Genomic DNA, 14,482 nt, shown 5'->3' with positions numbered 1-14,482 from the left:
TATTGCACATGTATAATTAATAAAAATAATTATAAAATTTTTTAGCTATCTAATTGTGAAATTGACATACATATTAAATTGATATACAGTTTATATCCTTTATATAATGAAAATCTGCAATCTAGCATCTTAATAATTTCATCAAGATATCTGATATTGAAAAGAAAAAGAAAAAAGAAAAAGGTAATGTGAATTATGAAAGTAATTAAAAGTGAGATTCACGCGCTTAAGAAAACTACAATATATGATAGGATCGGAATAGTTTTTTCTTTACCAAGGTTGACTGCAAATCCATGGGTACCTACATGATACATTTATACGAGTATGCTACTTGTATACTAAAATTAATCACTAAAATAAATTATTAATATAAAATATATATTAAAAATAAATTAAATTATATATATATATTTATACATAAATATATTGATGATTGATTTTAATAGCTGATTTTGATTCACGAAAACATTTTTATACATTTATTAATGAATTATGTTTCGATTAAATCTCAAGGAATATTAGTTGGAGCTTTTGGCGCAGTTGAGTCCAAAGTTGCAGCGATATAAAGTGAATAATTCAGAATGTAAGTGACTAACCGAGTATATACAAAATTAAATTATATCACCGCAGCTTCATTAATTTAGCTACTGAAGTTGCACTAATAAAAAGTAAAAACTGTTTTGGCATAAATCCAGAGGCTATTTAATAAGCATAGATTAAGCAACACGTTATGTTCTCTAACCATGACCGTCCATTAAACATATTCAATATGCCAAATACCCATTGTCTTGTCTTGCATCATGCATTCATTAATTGAGCATTTTGAAAGTAAAAAATAAAAAACCTTGGTACGTGTTCTCCACACGGAATCCACAGGCCATTTATTTTTTTATTAGAAGAAAAGGATCACCAAAGTCAATCTGATTACAATTAGATTGTGACAGAATATATAATCAGCAGCAATTATGACTAGAGAAATAAAATGTCACATCTTTTTTACGTGCATAAATTTTGGGGGAATTAGTAAATTAATAATATAATAGAATCTTTTATAATCAAATATCAACTAAAATGGAATTAGATAATAAAGTCAATTATGGATTGTAAGAGATATTAGGTTAAGGATAATGTGAGATGAAATTAGATGAGATTAGGTTAAGTATCCTTCCCTTGTTGATGAGTATAGATAGTTACTTATAGATGGATAATAATCTGAGGAGAGAGTAGTTATGTTACTATCTTTGTAATTACTTAATGAGTAAAGATCAGAGTTTATTTGCTGTGTTGGATCGGACCTATTATATACATGTTATACAATAGATATTCACTCAAAAAAGGAAAATGTTAACGTATGAAGAATTCATTGAAATAAACTACATACTTTATTCTTTAAAAAAGATGATGAAATATAAAAGAGTAGTTCCAAAATTAAAAGGAAAGAAGCAAAAAATCACAAGTGCTTTGCTCTCTTGTGCAATCTGAGATGTACGAATTACACACACTATTAGAACTTAGAAGCGTGTTTTTTACTGTTACACTGTAGTGCCCACAATTTAGATTTGACGCAAAACAAGGCTGTGTAATTGATGATCACTGGATCCATGTCAGTTGTATATCTTTTTTTTTTTGTACTAATACGATTTTTCCAAAGAAAAATGACCTGTTTTATTATATTGATGAACTTGAATTAAAGGTTTGTTTGGATGAACTTCTAAAAAAAAATTTTTTTTAGTTATCATTTTTTAAAAGATCTTATGAAAAAAGTAAAAGTAATTTTATGTTTGGATATTTCATGCAAATATATCTTTTTATTTATCAATTATGTTTGGGTATAACAATATAAAAGTACTTTTTTGTTTATTTATTACATGAAAAACATATTTTTTTAAGGAAAAAAAATCTTTTAAAAAAAGATGTAGATTACAACTTTTCAAAAAAGATTTTTTTTTTAATTTTCTAGTGCTTTTACTTTTACTACTAAAAATTGGATAAATACACTAAAAAATAAAAATAAAAAATTTTTACAATTTTTTTTTATCAAAATAATAGTGCCCAAACAAGCACTAAGTGTTATTCCATGCTAGTATTTTAACATATGTGCGTTTTGAAATTTTGATTATCAAATGATGTTCTATAAAATTACAATAATTAGTTTCTTAAGAATGCATTTTAACATTTTAATTCTCAGGTGATTTTTATAATATTTTATGCTTACAAAATTTTCAAAGTATCATAATTTAATCCACCATCAATAGTTTGTTTTATTTCTCCTAAATAGTTAATATATAAGATAGATAAATTTTCTGAATGAATGTTGGGAACAAGCTAATATCTAAAAATTATCTGCGAACTAATTACTATCAAGTGCAAATAAAAATGTCAATAATAGGGGAAACCAATAGATTATCAAGTGCATCAAAATCTCGATAAAACATGGATACATATATGCCCCACCATAAACCAACTAAAACCTTGAACCCAAGATTGGGAACCTGTTACAACTTTCACTTGCCCTTGTGCAAAGGGCAAAGACAACAGGTTTCACCCACTTCTGAGGCAATGCAATATTGTTGAAACTTGCCATCTTTGAACCATTGAGCGCGCTTCTCCACAAGCTCGTTCAGAAAATCATCAAGCTTACCCTTAGTGACATTTGGCATCACCACCACATGTGCTATGTTTCCCTGGCATGCCAACTGCCACTTCCGTACAAACTCCTCATCATGTGGCCTCTCAAACACAACTGTGCTGCTCAGCTCATTAAGCATTGCACCAACTCCGGCCTCCCTAAGGCGGTCCTTGAAGTAGTGTGCATTCCTCAGGCATTTCTGCACTTCTTTCTGGAAACCTCTGTATCCTTTCCGGTTAAGCGTATACCAAAGGAATATGGGAGCATGGCCATTCCGGCTACCCATGATTGTGGCATCCCTAGAAGCAAGGTATTCTACATTATTGGAAAGAACATTGATATGCTCCAATCTTGTTATCTGAACACCACAAGGCATTGGGCACCCCACAAATTTGTGGCCAGAAACACTAACACTACCAATGGGCTTCTTAAAAGAAACTTTTGGTGCCTGATATTGCAGAATACAGAATAATCAACATCATTGCTTATATAAAACAAACTCAAAAATAAGATGGCAAGATGTACATCACTAAAGGAATTGGTCTCAAATCTTGTTTTGGCAAGCAATTAAACTTGTAAATTGTTAAATGCAAGACAAACAACAATGAGCTATAATAGCATAGACAAGGTTATGTGCAAGAACCAAAATGCTATTTGCTGACATGGAAAACAACGAATTACAACAAAAGTAGAATAATACATAGGAGTTCCAATTAGATAACAGAGGGATAGCAAATATGACTTCAACAGCACATGTCTGAAGTTTAAAGATTTTTGGTACCGTGAACAAGAGAAACTTACAAGTTTCACAAAAGGCATCATGAGACCAAACAAGGCCCCATCACAATGGATGTAGAATTTGTCACGTGAAAATCCAATATCTTCAAGTGTCTTTATCACCAGATCAAGATCATCCACTGCTCCTTTGACAGTTGTACCTGCAAAGTTCCATCTGTATGAGTCAACATCAGCAAAGTAAAAAAAGGGCGGGAGAGGAGGGGCAATAGAGATAAAGAAACTTGCCTATGTTCACATTTACAATAGCTGGCTTATCTTTGTGAAGAAGCAGCTTGGCCTTAAAATCATTACAATCAATCTCTCCGGTATGAAGAGTTGCAATCTTCACACAATCCATTCTGTACATACGTGCAGCTTTAAATACAGAATAATGTGATTCTTGTGAGGCGTACAAAATCCCATCCGGAAGGACCTCTCTCCTGCAAATGTCATATTTAACAATATAATCGTGTTCTTTCCAAATTTGCAAAATGTTGAATAAAGTCAAACTTAAAACTAACCCAACTAGGATGCCATGGAGATTGCCCTCAGTACCACAGTTTGTCATATAGCCCCAGTACTCATCTTTCTCTATTTCCCATAACCGGGCAAACCAGTCCAAAACACCAACTTCAAACTGCCGGGAGTGGACTCCATAATTGCTTTCAATGAATGGATCTCCCAGGTTGTTTATGGAGAAGTGCTGAAGTTGAGAGAGTGCACCGTAGTCGAAATCCAAATTATAGGGGTAACCTGGCATAGATTGTTCACAAATTACATGAGTATATGACTATATGAAATAGCCTATAAGCTCCATAGGTTAAAAGAATGAATATAGGCCTTGAAAAGCTACACATCTTCTAGGTAATTTTTGCACAAAATGGAAGCCAGAATAATATAGATGCATTAATGAACTGTAATGGATCATAAACATTTTTTGTTTCCCTCTAACTAGTGAAAAAAACACTCTTCATGTAATAGACAGGAAGACTTCTTCTGTTATACGTGATTGAATGCTTCATCTACTTCCTCACACAGGCACAGCAGCCTCAAATGCATCTCATTCTTCGCCAAAACATTAAACATAAAACAATCTCAACTACAAATGAAGGATAACTAAAACGCACATTGTGGGTTGGACAACGAACAAGTTTGTATGCACGGACACTATCAAATCTCAATTATGATTTTTAAGCACTTTGTTTTTTGAATCAAAAATTAAAAAATGTTACATTATATTTGTTGTGTTCAAATAAAACCACCTGGATAATTAGAAAAACGTAGCAATAAAAACTCAGCAGCTGGAATACTAGGCAAACAGAGAATAACAGGGAAGCAGGTGAGGTTAAACATGTAGTATAAGTTGGTGCCAAGTATTGTATACCATCAAGTTAACAAACTTTTTTGTATGTCAAGTCAGAAATCACAGGGCCGAAAGTTGCATAGAAATGAACAGAATTACAGAAATACTAGTTGGAACAAACAAAAGCAACGATGATATCCTATCATGAAGCATTTGCTATGTGCTAAATGCAACAAGGTAAATGCAATCAAGAAAGCATAAGATTAAAAGAGCAAATGCTGTCAAACCTAAATGATGTTTTGTCCTTTCAGTCAATGATTTTTTGTATTTGGACAATACACTTGCCATGTAAGCATCCCTTTCCCCAGTAATCTCATCATCTGCATCAGGTTCTGTAACTTCTAGACACAGTGTGTGAACATTTTTTCCCAGTACAATAGCTCTTTTCACGTTCTCACTTTCTGCAACTGTGGGTGGCACAGGTTCTTTGATCACAGCTGACGCATCAAAATCCTCGGGCAATGGTTCAACTGTTCCGTTGGCGCCCAAATGGCCACTTCCAACCATTTTGCTGCTCGCAACACAAGATTACCTGTAAGAGATGGAGTCCAGGAGTGAATTGAGCAACAAAGTCCATGGTTAAATAAAGCAGCCATCCCTATTTTCCTTTTAGTGAAAGCATTTTCCAATTTCTATACACAAAAAAAAGGATGCCAGACCAAATCACGATTACCACCAATACAGGAAACTCACACAAATCTCTTCATTTCATATACATTACTTTGAGTCATTTATGTACAGAATATAAAAATTATGACATAAATGAATATCACAGAGATTTATGACACAAATCCTTGATCCGTTATTTCTGCAGCATTCATTATTGCTCAATATATTAATATCTCTACAGTACACTTTTTAATGTCAAAATAATTGCCAAAGGAAGCTGACCAAAACAAAACGAAACGAAACACACTGTACATGCATTGCACAATTCCCGAAATGGATAAATTCAGAAAGCAAGATTTAAATATATAAACTCACTAACTCAGGCAAGTACGATGCAAATTTGAAGAGGAAATGTTCAAAGTACAGCTAAATCCACAAAATTCATAGAAACGAAATACGGAAAGGGAAAAAATGAAGGAGACAGAGGAAAATGTCGGAACGCGAAAAGAAGAGTGAATTGAGAGGAGGAGAAGGAGATAGATCTAAGAGAAGAGGAATCACTGACCGGAGCGTGAGATTAATTAAAGGAGGGACAAAGGAAGCTGATGATGCGAGAAAATTGGGGGGCGACAGAGAGAGAGAGAGCGCGACGAGGTGAATGCCGCCATTTATAGCTATTAGCTAGTTGCTTTTCGTGAGTCACGCGCTTTCACGCACACTGCATGTGTCTGAGAGTTATTTTTTTTGTTAATTTTGGGTCTGGCCGGACAGATCCAACCCGGGACCCGGAAGGCCACTGCCCCAGATTCAAACCCATGAGGACCGTTGGTGCATGTTGATAATTTGGGGCCAGCCGAATCTAAAACCCTGGAGTATGATTGCAAGGCCTAGTTTTGTTGGTAGAACGGCGGAGATAGCGACATTGCGTTGCGGAAAGGCGAGACAAGCGAAGTGTCAACTGCGGTTAGAATGACGGTGAGTCAACAAAGACGCGGATTGGCGCTGCTGGGAGACGGGATGTCGTCGACGGCGAGGTTGAAGATGCAGTCCGATCATCGCGCTGCGTTGCTGAGGAGATGAAGCTGCAGTGAAGGCCAACAGGTTCAGCCTCTCTCGCGCATAGGGGGTGGAGAGCGGGTTGGTTTCGGGTCGGTTTTGGAGTTGGGCTGGGCTGTTGGTCTCTGTCAAAAAAAAAATGATTTGGTGATATTGATACTATGAATGGGATGGAAGAGATTGTGGGTGAAGCTTTTAGTTGAGGACAATTTAGGGTTGTTGCTGAATGACATTGAAGATTGTCCTGGGGCATTGGAGATGGTTAAAGCAAATAGTGTGATGGATTTCACTCATCATAATAATAATCCACCATTAATAAAGCATGATCATATTTCTCCAATAAAAAATTATTTATTTCATATGCATATTAAAAATTTTATTAAGAATAATAATACTTAATATCACTTAAGTTTTGTTTATTTTCATATATTATACATGTTTATTTATGTTAGCGCAGATGTTTACTTATTCATATAAAATATAAAGTAACAATGTAGATGTGTTTAAAGGTTGCGAGAACCGGACCGGTCAATAAACCGGTGAAATCACTGGTTCAATGGTTCATTGGTTCGACCGGAATTCAACTGAGGTTCAACCGGTTTAATTAAATATTAAATAAAATTATTAAAAAACTTAAAATAATCTTAAGTATATAAATTCAATAATTTCTAACTTAATAAAATTTAATATTTCACATAATAAATTATCCATTACTCTGCACCAAACAATAACAATAATTCTTCCTTTTCAGTACCAACACAGATAGTGCCTCATGCCTATGACTCAGCCTTTGCCTCTCTTCAATTCCAATATCCATGGCCTTTAGCCTTTGAAGGGTTTCCAGAAGATAGAGCTGCAAGTGCTTCTAAGAGCCATAGCCAAGCAGAGAAAAGAAGAAGGGACAGGATCAATGCACAGCTTGCAACTCTTAGAAAACTGATTCCTAAGTCTGATAAGGTAATATTGTTTTTCAAAAATTCATATTCCAATATTGTCATAGACATAGTTAGTTACTTCTCTCCTTTTTGGCAAAGCATATTGTTTACTTTTACTTCTATCAGTTATGCTATTCAAAGTTTAGATTTTCTTTTTCACCCCTTGAATTCTAGCAAGAAAATAGAAATTACCTACCTTAGGAAAATGACATGATATGCAAGGTATCATTAGTTTATGCTATTAATAGCTTTAATAGGTTCCATGATAGAACTTAAAGCATTTGAATTCTACTTCATCAACCTTGATAGATAGAGAACTAGAGAAGCTATACATGTTTTTGTTTTCTAGACTGCATAAATTCCATAATTGATTATGCTTTCAAAATCAATTCAACTATAAGTGTAAGAGTAATATAAGTTCAACTTTGAATTATGCCCGACTGAATACTACAAAAGCAGAATCAAATTAATTAAGTTTTGTTGCGGATGCAGATGGACAAGGCTGCATTACTAGGGAGTGTAGTAGATCATGTGAAGGATCTAAAGCGAAAAGCGATGGATGTGAGCAAAAGCATCACAGTTCCAAGTGAAACTGATGAAGTAACAATAATAGAGTGTGACCCTGATCAAGATGAAAGGCTATGCTAAAGTGAAGATACTGAAGCACAACATTGTAATTTCAGTTTGCTGTGATGATAGACCAGAACTTTTCAGTGAACTCATTCAAGTCCTAAAAGGGTTGAGGCTCATAAATCAAGATCAGAACATATTCAGAAGCAGCAAACAGCTAACAGAAGCAGCAAAACATACTCAAAATAAAAAACATCAGAAAATCAGAATCCAAAATCAAGAAGGCAGCATAGAACAGGCGAGCTCACAGAACCTCAGAAAATCAAAATCCAAAATCAAGAAGGCAGCATAGAGGAGACAGGAACAGAGTCTTACCAGCGAATGAGGAGGCAGGCTCGGCCGGTGGTGGTCGCGGCTGCTGTGGATGGTTGTGGGTGGCGAATGAGGAGGCGGGCTAGGTGACGTTCGGCGACGAGGAGGCGGGCTCGGCCGGTGGTGGTCGCGGCTGCTGTGGATGGTTGTGGGTGGCGCCGGTTTTTTCACCGATTTTTTACCAAGTGGTTTTTTACGTTACCCGGACCGGCTAAATAACTAGTTTCCGGTTTTCCAATTGAACCGGTCAGTCCGATCCGGTTTTCAGAATTGTTCGGTTTTTTTGCGGTTTAGTGGTTACAAACCGCCGTTTTTACCCTGACAAAACAGCATTTTGGTTGGTTAAAATAGTAGTTTTAGTTGGTTAAAATGGCGTTTGAAACCGCCATTTTTACCGAATTAAAATGGCATTTTATATTGTTTAAAATGATAGTTACAAACTGCCCTTTTTACTGAATAAAAGTGACATTTTTATCATTTACAAAGACAAATTTTAACCGTCATTTTTATCAAATTAAACAAATAATTTCTTATTAAATTTTTTCAATAACAAAAAATCAATATTCATAAACAAAATATTATATAACTCATAAACAATGTACTAAACATAATATATTATTTTAGTATTAAAAATAAAAAGTAATCACCTCTATACAAATAAAGTATCTAACATAACATAATTTTTTAATTATAAATGTCTTAACATATAGCTCTTAATACATAAAATCTCAATCATAGTTTTTGGTGTACTTTGTCATGATAATCTGTCCTCACTCCAATCCTTCTTTTGTCTTGATTATTTGCTTCTAGAGTGCTTATTTTCATGCCCAATTTTTGCCTCCTGAAAGAAAATCATGTTCATTTTAATTATTTGCTTATAGAGTGCTTATTTGCTTAAGGATGCCAAGCTCATTAGAGTAATACCCAATATTAACAATACAACACGATATACAAAAAAGTTTATGGCAGGAGCAACTCCCTTAAACTGTCAATATCACTCTGTCATTGAGATTTAAAGCTCAAACTTATGAAATTACTGATGCATTACCTGAATTTCTGTTCTCAAACAGCCATTAAAGCAACCACAGTGTATCCGAATTGGCGAAGAACAGCTCCAACTTTAACATACTGCTGCCATGGAAATCTGTGACATGAATGCCTTGGCTCCCAACTTGCATGTAATGCCTATCTAAATTACTAGAAGATCTTCTATCATCAATACTTCATTGGAATAATGAACCAAGGAAAATAAAATAAAAAGTAATATTTTATCATTTTTTTTATGAAGTGCAAAACTGTTATTCTAAAACACTTAATCATCACTCATTAATTATCCTTTTCAATTAAATCTTCTTCCTTTTCTTTATTTATTTTGGAAGAATTACACTAATAGATCAAGTGGAGGCAAACCTCATTAACAAAAATATATAATTACATAAAATCATCACTCCTGTTCCATATATATATATATATATGAATAAGCTAAGATCTATATTATTAGAACATTGTAGTAATATATATATATGGTGAAATCTCTGGTGGCTAAAATATTAATGGCTAAAGATGGCTAATAGTTGACTTTCAAATAAAATAATGATATTTGGTAGATTTGGTTTCACAACTTTTCAATAGTTTGAATGGTGGTTAAGAGTGTGCAATAATTACTAAGAAGTTATCACGTGGATAAAATTGTCATTTGAGGTTACCTTATGTGTTGTTGGATCTTGAACAAAAATATTATTGGACCATTATACAAAATAAAATCAAAACTGCACAAACATGAGGTCCAATAATTTTTTTGGCATAATTGTAAAATAAAGTTTCTTTCTTCAATAATTTATTCCTTAGTTTGTTTGTATTTCTCTAAAAAAATAACCGTAAAAAAAATATTATAATGCCTTAAAAATTTTATTAAGGGAACAAAATTAATATTTTTTTACGACATATATATATAAGATTTATTTTTTATATTTATTTAAAAAAATTGTTGGAATCAAATTTATAATTAATAATTAATAATGATATATAAGAGAGATAGAGTAAGTAAAAGAATGAGAGATAGAGTAAGTAAAAGAATGAGAGAGATAGAGAAAGGGTGAGAGATGATGGAAGAATTCGTTAATTTTGGAAAGAAAAATTTTATTTTAATTGCAATAAGAAATTGACATGTGACACATTTTGGTTGTAAAATTAGTAGCATATAATAGATATAATACATGTGTATTTATATTTTAATATATATTTTATATTGGTGGCTGACTTTAGTGACTAATTTTAGTGTACATACCCTTTATTTAGTAAAGTTTTAGTCTTGCATGGAATGATTAATTTCATTAAAAAAACTTTTACTGTAAATTTTATACATAATCAATTCTGCAATCAAATCACAAAAATTTATTGAATAATTAATTTACAAAGAGAAAGAGATTTCATTATTTGAACCTAAATTTAAAAAAAAAAAATTGTGATAGTTTAGTTTGAATTTTAGTCTTTTTTAAATTTATGTTTTTTTATCTCTCTTACACAATTATATATTGACATGTATTTTTTTATATTATACCAATTTTTTAAACAAATATAAAAAATAAAGCTTACAAATATATCTTGTAAAAAAATACTAATTTTGTTCTCTTAATAAAATTTTTAGGGTATCATAATATTTTTTATCATTATTTTTTTTAGAAAAATACAAACAAATTAAGGAACAAATAAAGCTTAAGCAAATGTCGGGGGTTCGAATCCCGCCTTGTGCATGCAGCAACCCATTGGCCAGCGACAAACCCTTAAATGGAGCTCAGTACCGCGACGGATTAGTCCTTGACTTGCCGGGTTGGGGGATACCGTGGGAAACAAAAAAAAAAGGAACAAATTATTAAAGAAATAAATTTTATTTTATAATCTAGCCAAAAAAATTATTGGACCTTATACTTGAGTAGTTTGATTTTATTTTGTATAATGACCCAATAATATTTTTGTCTAAGATCCAACAACACATGAAGTAACCTCAAATGACAATTCTATCCACAAGGTAACTTTTTAGTAATTATTACACATTCACTTAACCTTTCAGAATATTAAAAAGTTATAAAACCAAACCCACCAAGTGTCACTATTTTATTTGAAAGTCAATTCTTAGCCATCTTTAGTCATTAGTATTTTGACTACCAGAGACTTCACCTATATATATACCACATTTGAGATAACTCCAAGTCAAGTATGAAAGAGTCCTGCATTATATTATCAATAGTACAATAGTATAAGTGATATTTTTAACTTATAGATATGAATAATAATATTGTATTTCATTATATTTCTTTATTATTTCTCAAGATTATCAATTATTATATTCCATATTACAAACCTAGCAAGAAAAAACACTTGCCTTCTTATCAAGATCAGGAGAAAAAGGTACTTTGTAGATTCCTCATAAACACTTCAGTATCTGAAGATGTGCTATATGGTTAGTGGTAAAATCTTGGCCATGAAAAATCATCTCTAATTTGCCTGCATTGTAAATCAACATAGACCCCAACAAAGTATGAAAACAATGGCATACCTGCAGGCTAGCACCAAATCCGCTCTCTGATTGGGACCGAGATACTTGTACTCAGACATAGCATCACATACCATATCTAAAAATGTTTCTCTCTGAACAAAGCAATAACCGTGTAGCTACCTGGTTTGCTTTCCGACCAAGTCCCATGAGAAAGTTGTCAGGCTTTATATCTCTATGTAGAAAATCTTTGGAATGCACATATTCTATTCTAGTCATCTGCATCCCAACAAAATTAAGAAAGAGTCAATACCAAACGCGCTCTTAGCATCAGAACACATAACACACAACAAGATTTATAATAGTGATGCACATGACAATTTTCAGCAGAACTGTATAGCAGATAAAGAATGCTAAAACAATTCATCTGTTTCATCTGAAAAAAAATGAACAAAAATAAAACAGAGAAGTGGTTAATTTTCTGGCACAGTTGTTACCCTTATAACCAAAAAATAAAATAAAAGTGAAAGCAAAGCAAGGTCACCATTTGATCAGCCAACATCAATACTGTCTTCAATGAGAACTTCCTTCCACAATACACAAAGGGATCCTCAAGACCAGGCCCAAGCAAATCCATCACGAGAACATTATCCTCCCCATCTACACCAGACCATCTTATGCTAGGAATGCCACCTACATATTAAGAAAATAAAATCTCAAAAGTCAAAAGTTTAGGCCCTTTCTAATTTTAAGTTTTTAAAGATGTGCTCCGATAATGGTGGTTTTAACTAGGGCTGGAAGTGAGCCGAGCTGAGCCGAGCTAGACCAAGCTCAAGCTCGGCTCACGAAAATTGAGCTTGGCTCACGGCTCGACTCATTAACAATCGAGCTTATTTCTTAAGCTCAAGCTCGGCTCACCAAAAGCTCACGAGCTGGCTCGAGCTCACGAGTTGGCTCAAATAAGAGAAACATAGATACATAATCTATAATTTTATATCAATAAATTATAACATATATTTTTAAAAATATTTGAAAAGATAAATTTTATATATTGTTTATCTATCAATAAATTATCATTTTTTTATTTATGTCCTATATTAAAATTATATGTAAAAAATAAATATAAATATTAAATAATTAAGATTGTTATATATATATATATATATATAATCGAGCCAGCTCACGAGCTAATGAGTTGAGCTTATCCAAGCTCAAGCTCGGCTCATTTAATTTATGAGCTCAATTTCAGGCTCAAGTTTGGCTCACCAGCTCACGAGCTTAGCTTATCGAGCTGTTAACGAGTCGAGCTCGAGCTGGCTTATGAGCTGGCTTGACTCACTTCCAGCCCTAGTTTTAACCGCCAAAATCCCGGAATGCTACCATTTTATGCTCATTAATTATGGCACCATCATAAAATGCCATATTACTCGAACATTACGGCAGTTTTAAAGAACTGTCGTAATGTAAATACCATTTTAAATTCTTTTTTTTGTAGTGACTTAATTGAATAATTTGATTAATTTAAGTTGAATAATTCTGAATTTGATATTTATTATGTTTGAGATTAAATTTTATTGGATTTTATTTTATTAAATATGATTATTTAATAAATATCATAATCAAATAAAAATATTATTTATAGGGATAAATAGTTATTTTTAATCATCAAACATTTAACTGCTGATAAAATTAATTACGAAAAAATTAGTATTAAATTACTATTAATAGGAGTAAATAGCTATTAATATTCTATTTATAAAAGATTAGTATCGTTTGACAAAAATATTCTGTCATTAAATTTAAAATAAATTTTGTTAAAAATGATATAAAAATCCCAAAATACCATTTTATCATCTTCTCCATTCCAATCTTTTAACTTAATTAAATTCATCATACAACTCTAATAATAACGACTCTAATCCCTCACTTTACCTCCCTCGTTTTTTCACAAAACGACCTCCTTCTTTTTCTTCTTATAATAAACACCATTCTTCTTCTAAACACCAAAAGGGTGACAATAGGGGTGGTGGTAATGCATCGAAAAAACCGGTAACAACAGCAGAAGATTCTAAAAAATTGTATACTCCAGAAACCACTGTTGATCGTAGAGAATGCCACACTGCTAACGACGCTCAAATTGCCGGCAACAATGGCAAAGTTGATGCCTTGCCAGCTGTACTGGTGGCAGCGCCGACCGCCGATGGGTGTTCACCAAGTTTGGTGGCTAATAAATCAAGGAGCTTCGCTCATTTTAAAGGCTAACAAGGTGAGTAGCGAGCAGGATAATATCTTCTAACAAACAAAGCAGCAAAAGTAAAGAGGAACAAGAGAGTCCTGATTCAATGTCACTGAAAATGAAGAAACAAAACAATATCTCCATTTCACTGGAAACTAAAAAATAAAGATCTGTCATGGATATTGGTGGTGGGAACTCGTTGCCATTCGCGGCGGACGGCGGTGAAGCAAAAAATGTGTTATTTTTATGATCCAGAAGTTGAAAAGTGAAGATGAAAAGGGTATTTTAGAAATTTTATAAAATTTTAAACGGAATTAATTTTAAATTCAACAATTGGATATTTTTATCAAACGATATTAATCTTTTATAATTATAACATTAATTTAATTTTTTTTATGATTAATTTGGTCAATAATTAAATCTTTGATAGGAATGATAGGAA

The 14,482-nt window shown here is 32.8% G+C and overlaps 1 protein-coding gene, 1 long non-coding RNA gene and 1 pseudogene across 3 annotated transcripts; 1 reads left to right on the top strand and 2 right to left on the bottom strand.

The window, feature by feature from the left end:
* LOC107622945 (serine decarboxylase 1) lies at positions 2,332 to 8,467 on the bottom strand. Of its 2 annotated transcripts, none has more exons than XM_016325025.2 (6): positions 8,315 to 8,467; positions 4,997 to 5,301; positions 3,928 to 4,159; positions 3,653 to 3,846; positions 3,431 to 3,567; positions 2,332 to 3,077 (listed from the first exon to the last, which is right to left on the bottom strand). In XM_016325025.2, exons 2-6 carry the CDS (start codon positions 5,274 to 5,276, stop codon positions 2,505 to 2,507), a joined length of 1,416 nt encoding a protein of 471 aa, XP_016180511.1. In that variant the 5' UTR covers positions 5,277 to 5,301; positions 8,315 to 8,467; the 3' UTR covers positions 2,332 to 2,504. The 2 variants fall into 2 exon arrangements, with proteins under 2 accessions (XP_016180511.1, XP_016180510.1); XM_016325024.2 differs by lacking the exon at positions 8,315 to 8,467 and adding an exon at positions 5,944 to 6,571.
* On the top strand, positions 7,137 to 8,308 carry LOC107620099 (annotated as a pseudogene).
* LOC110267564 lies at positions 8,970 to 9,560 on the bottom strand. Its single transcript, XR_002355316.1, has 2 exons — positions 9,360 to 9,560; positions 8,970 to 9,149 (listed from the first exon to the last, which is right to left on the bottom strand). It is a non-coding gene; the product is annotated as an uncharacterized LOC110267564 (long non-coding RNA).

This window comes from Arachis ipaensis, chromosome B10, assembly GCF_000816755.2.
Source record: "Arachis ipaensis cultivar K30076 chromosome B10, Araip1.1, whole genome shotgun sequence".
Taxonomy (NCBI): domain Eukaryota; kingdom Viridiplantae; phylum Streptophyta; class Magnoliopsida; order Fabales; family Fabaceae; genus Arachis; species Arachis ipaensis.
This window is presented reverse-complemented; position numbering and strand designations above follow the sequence as displayed.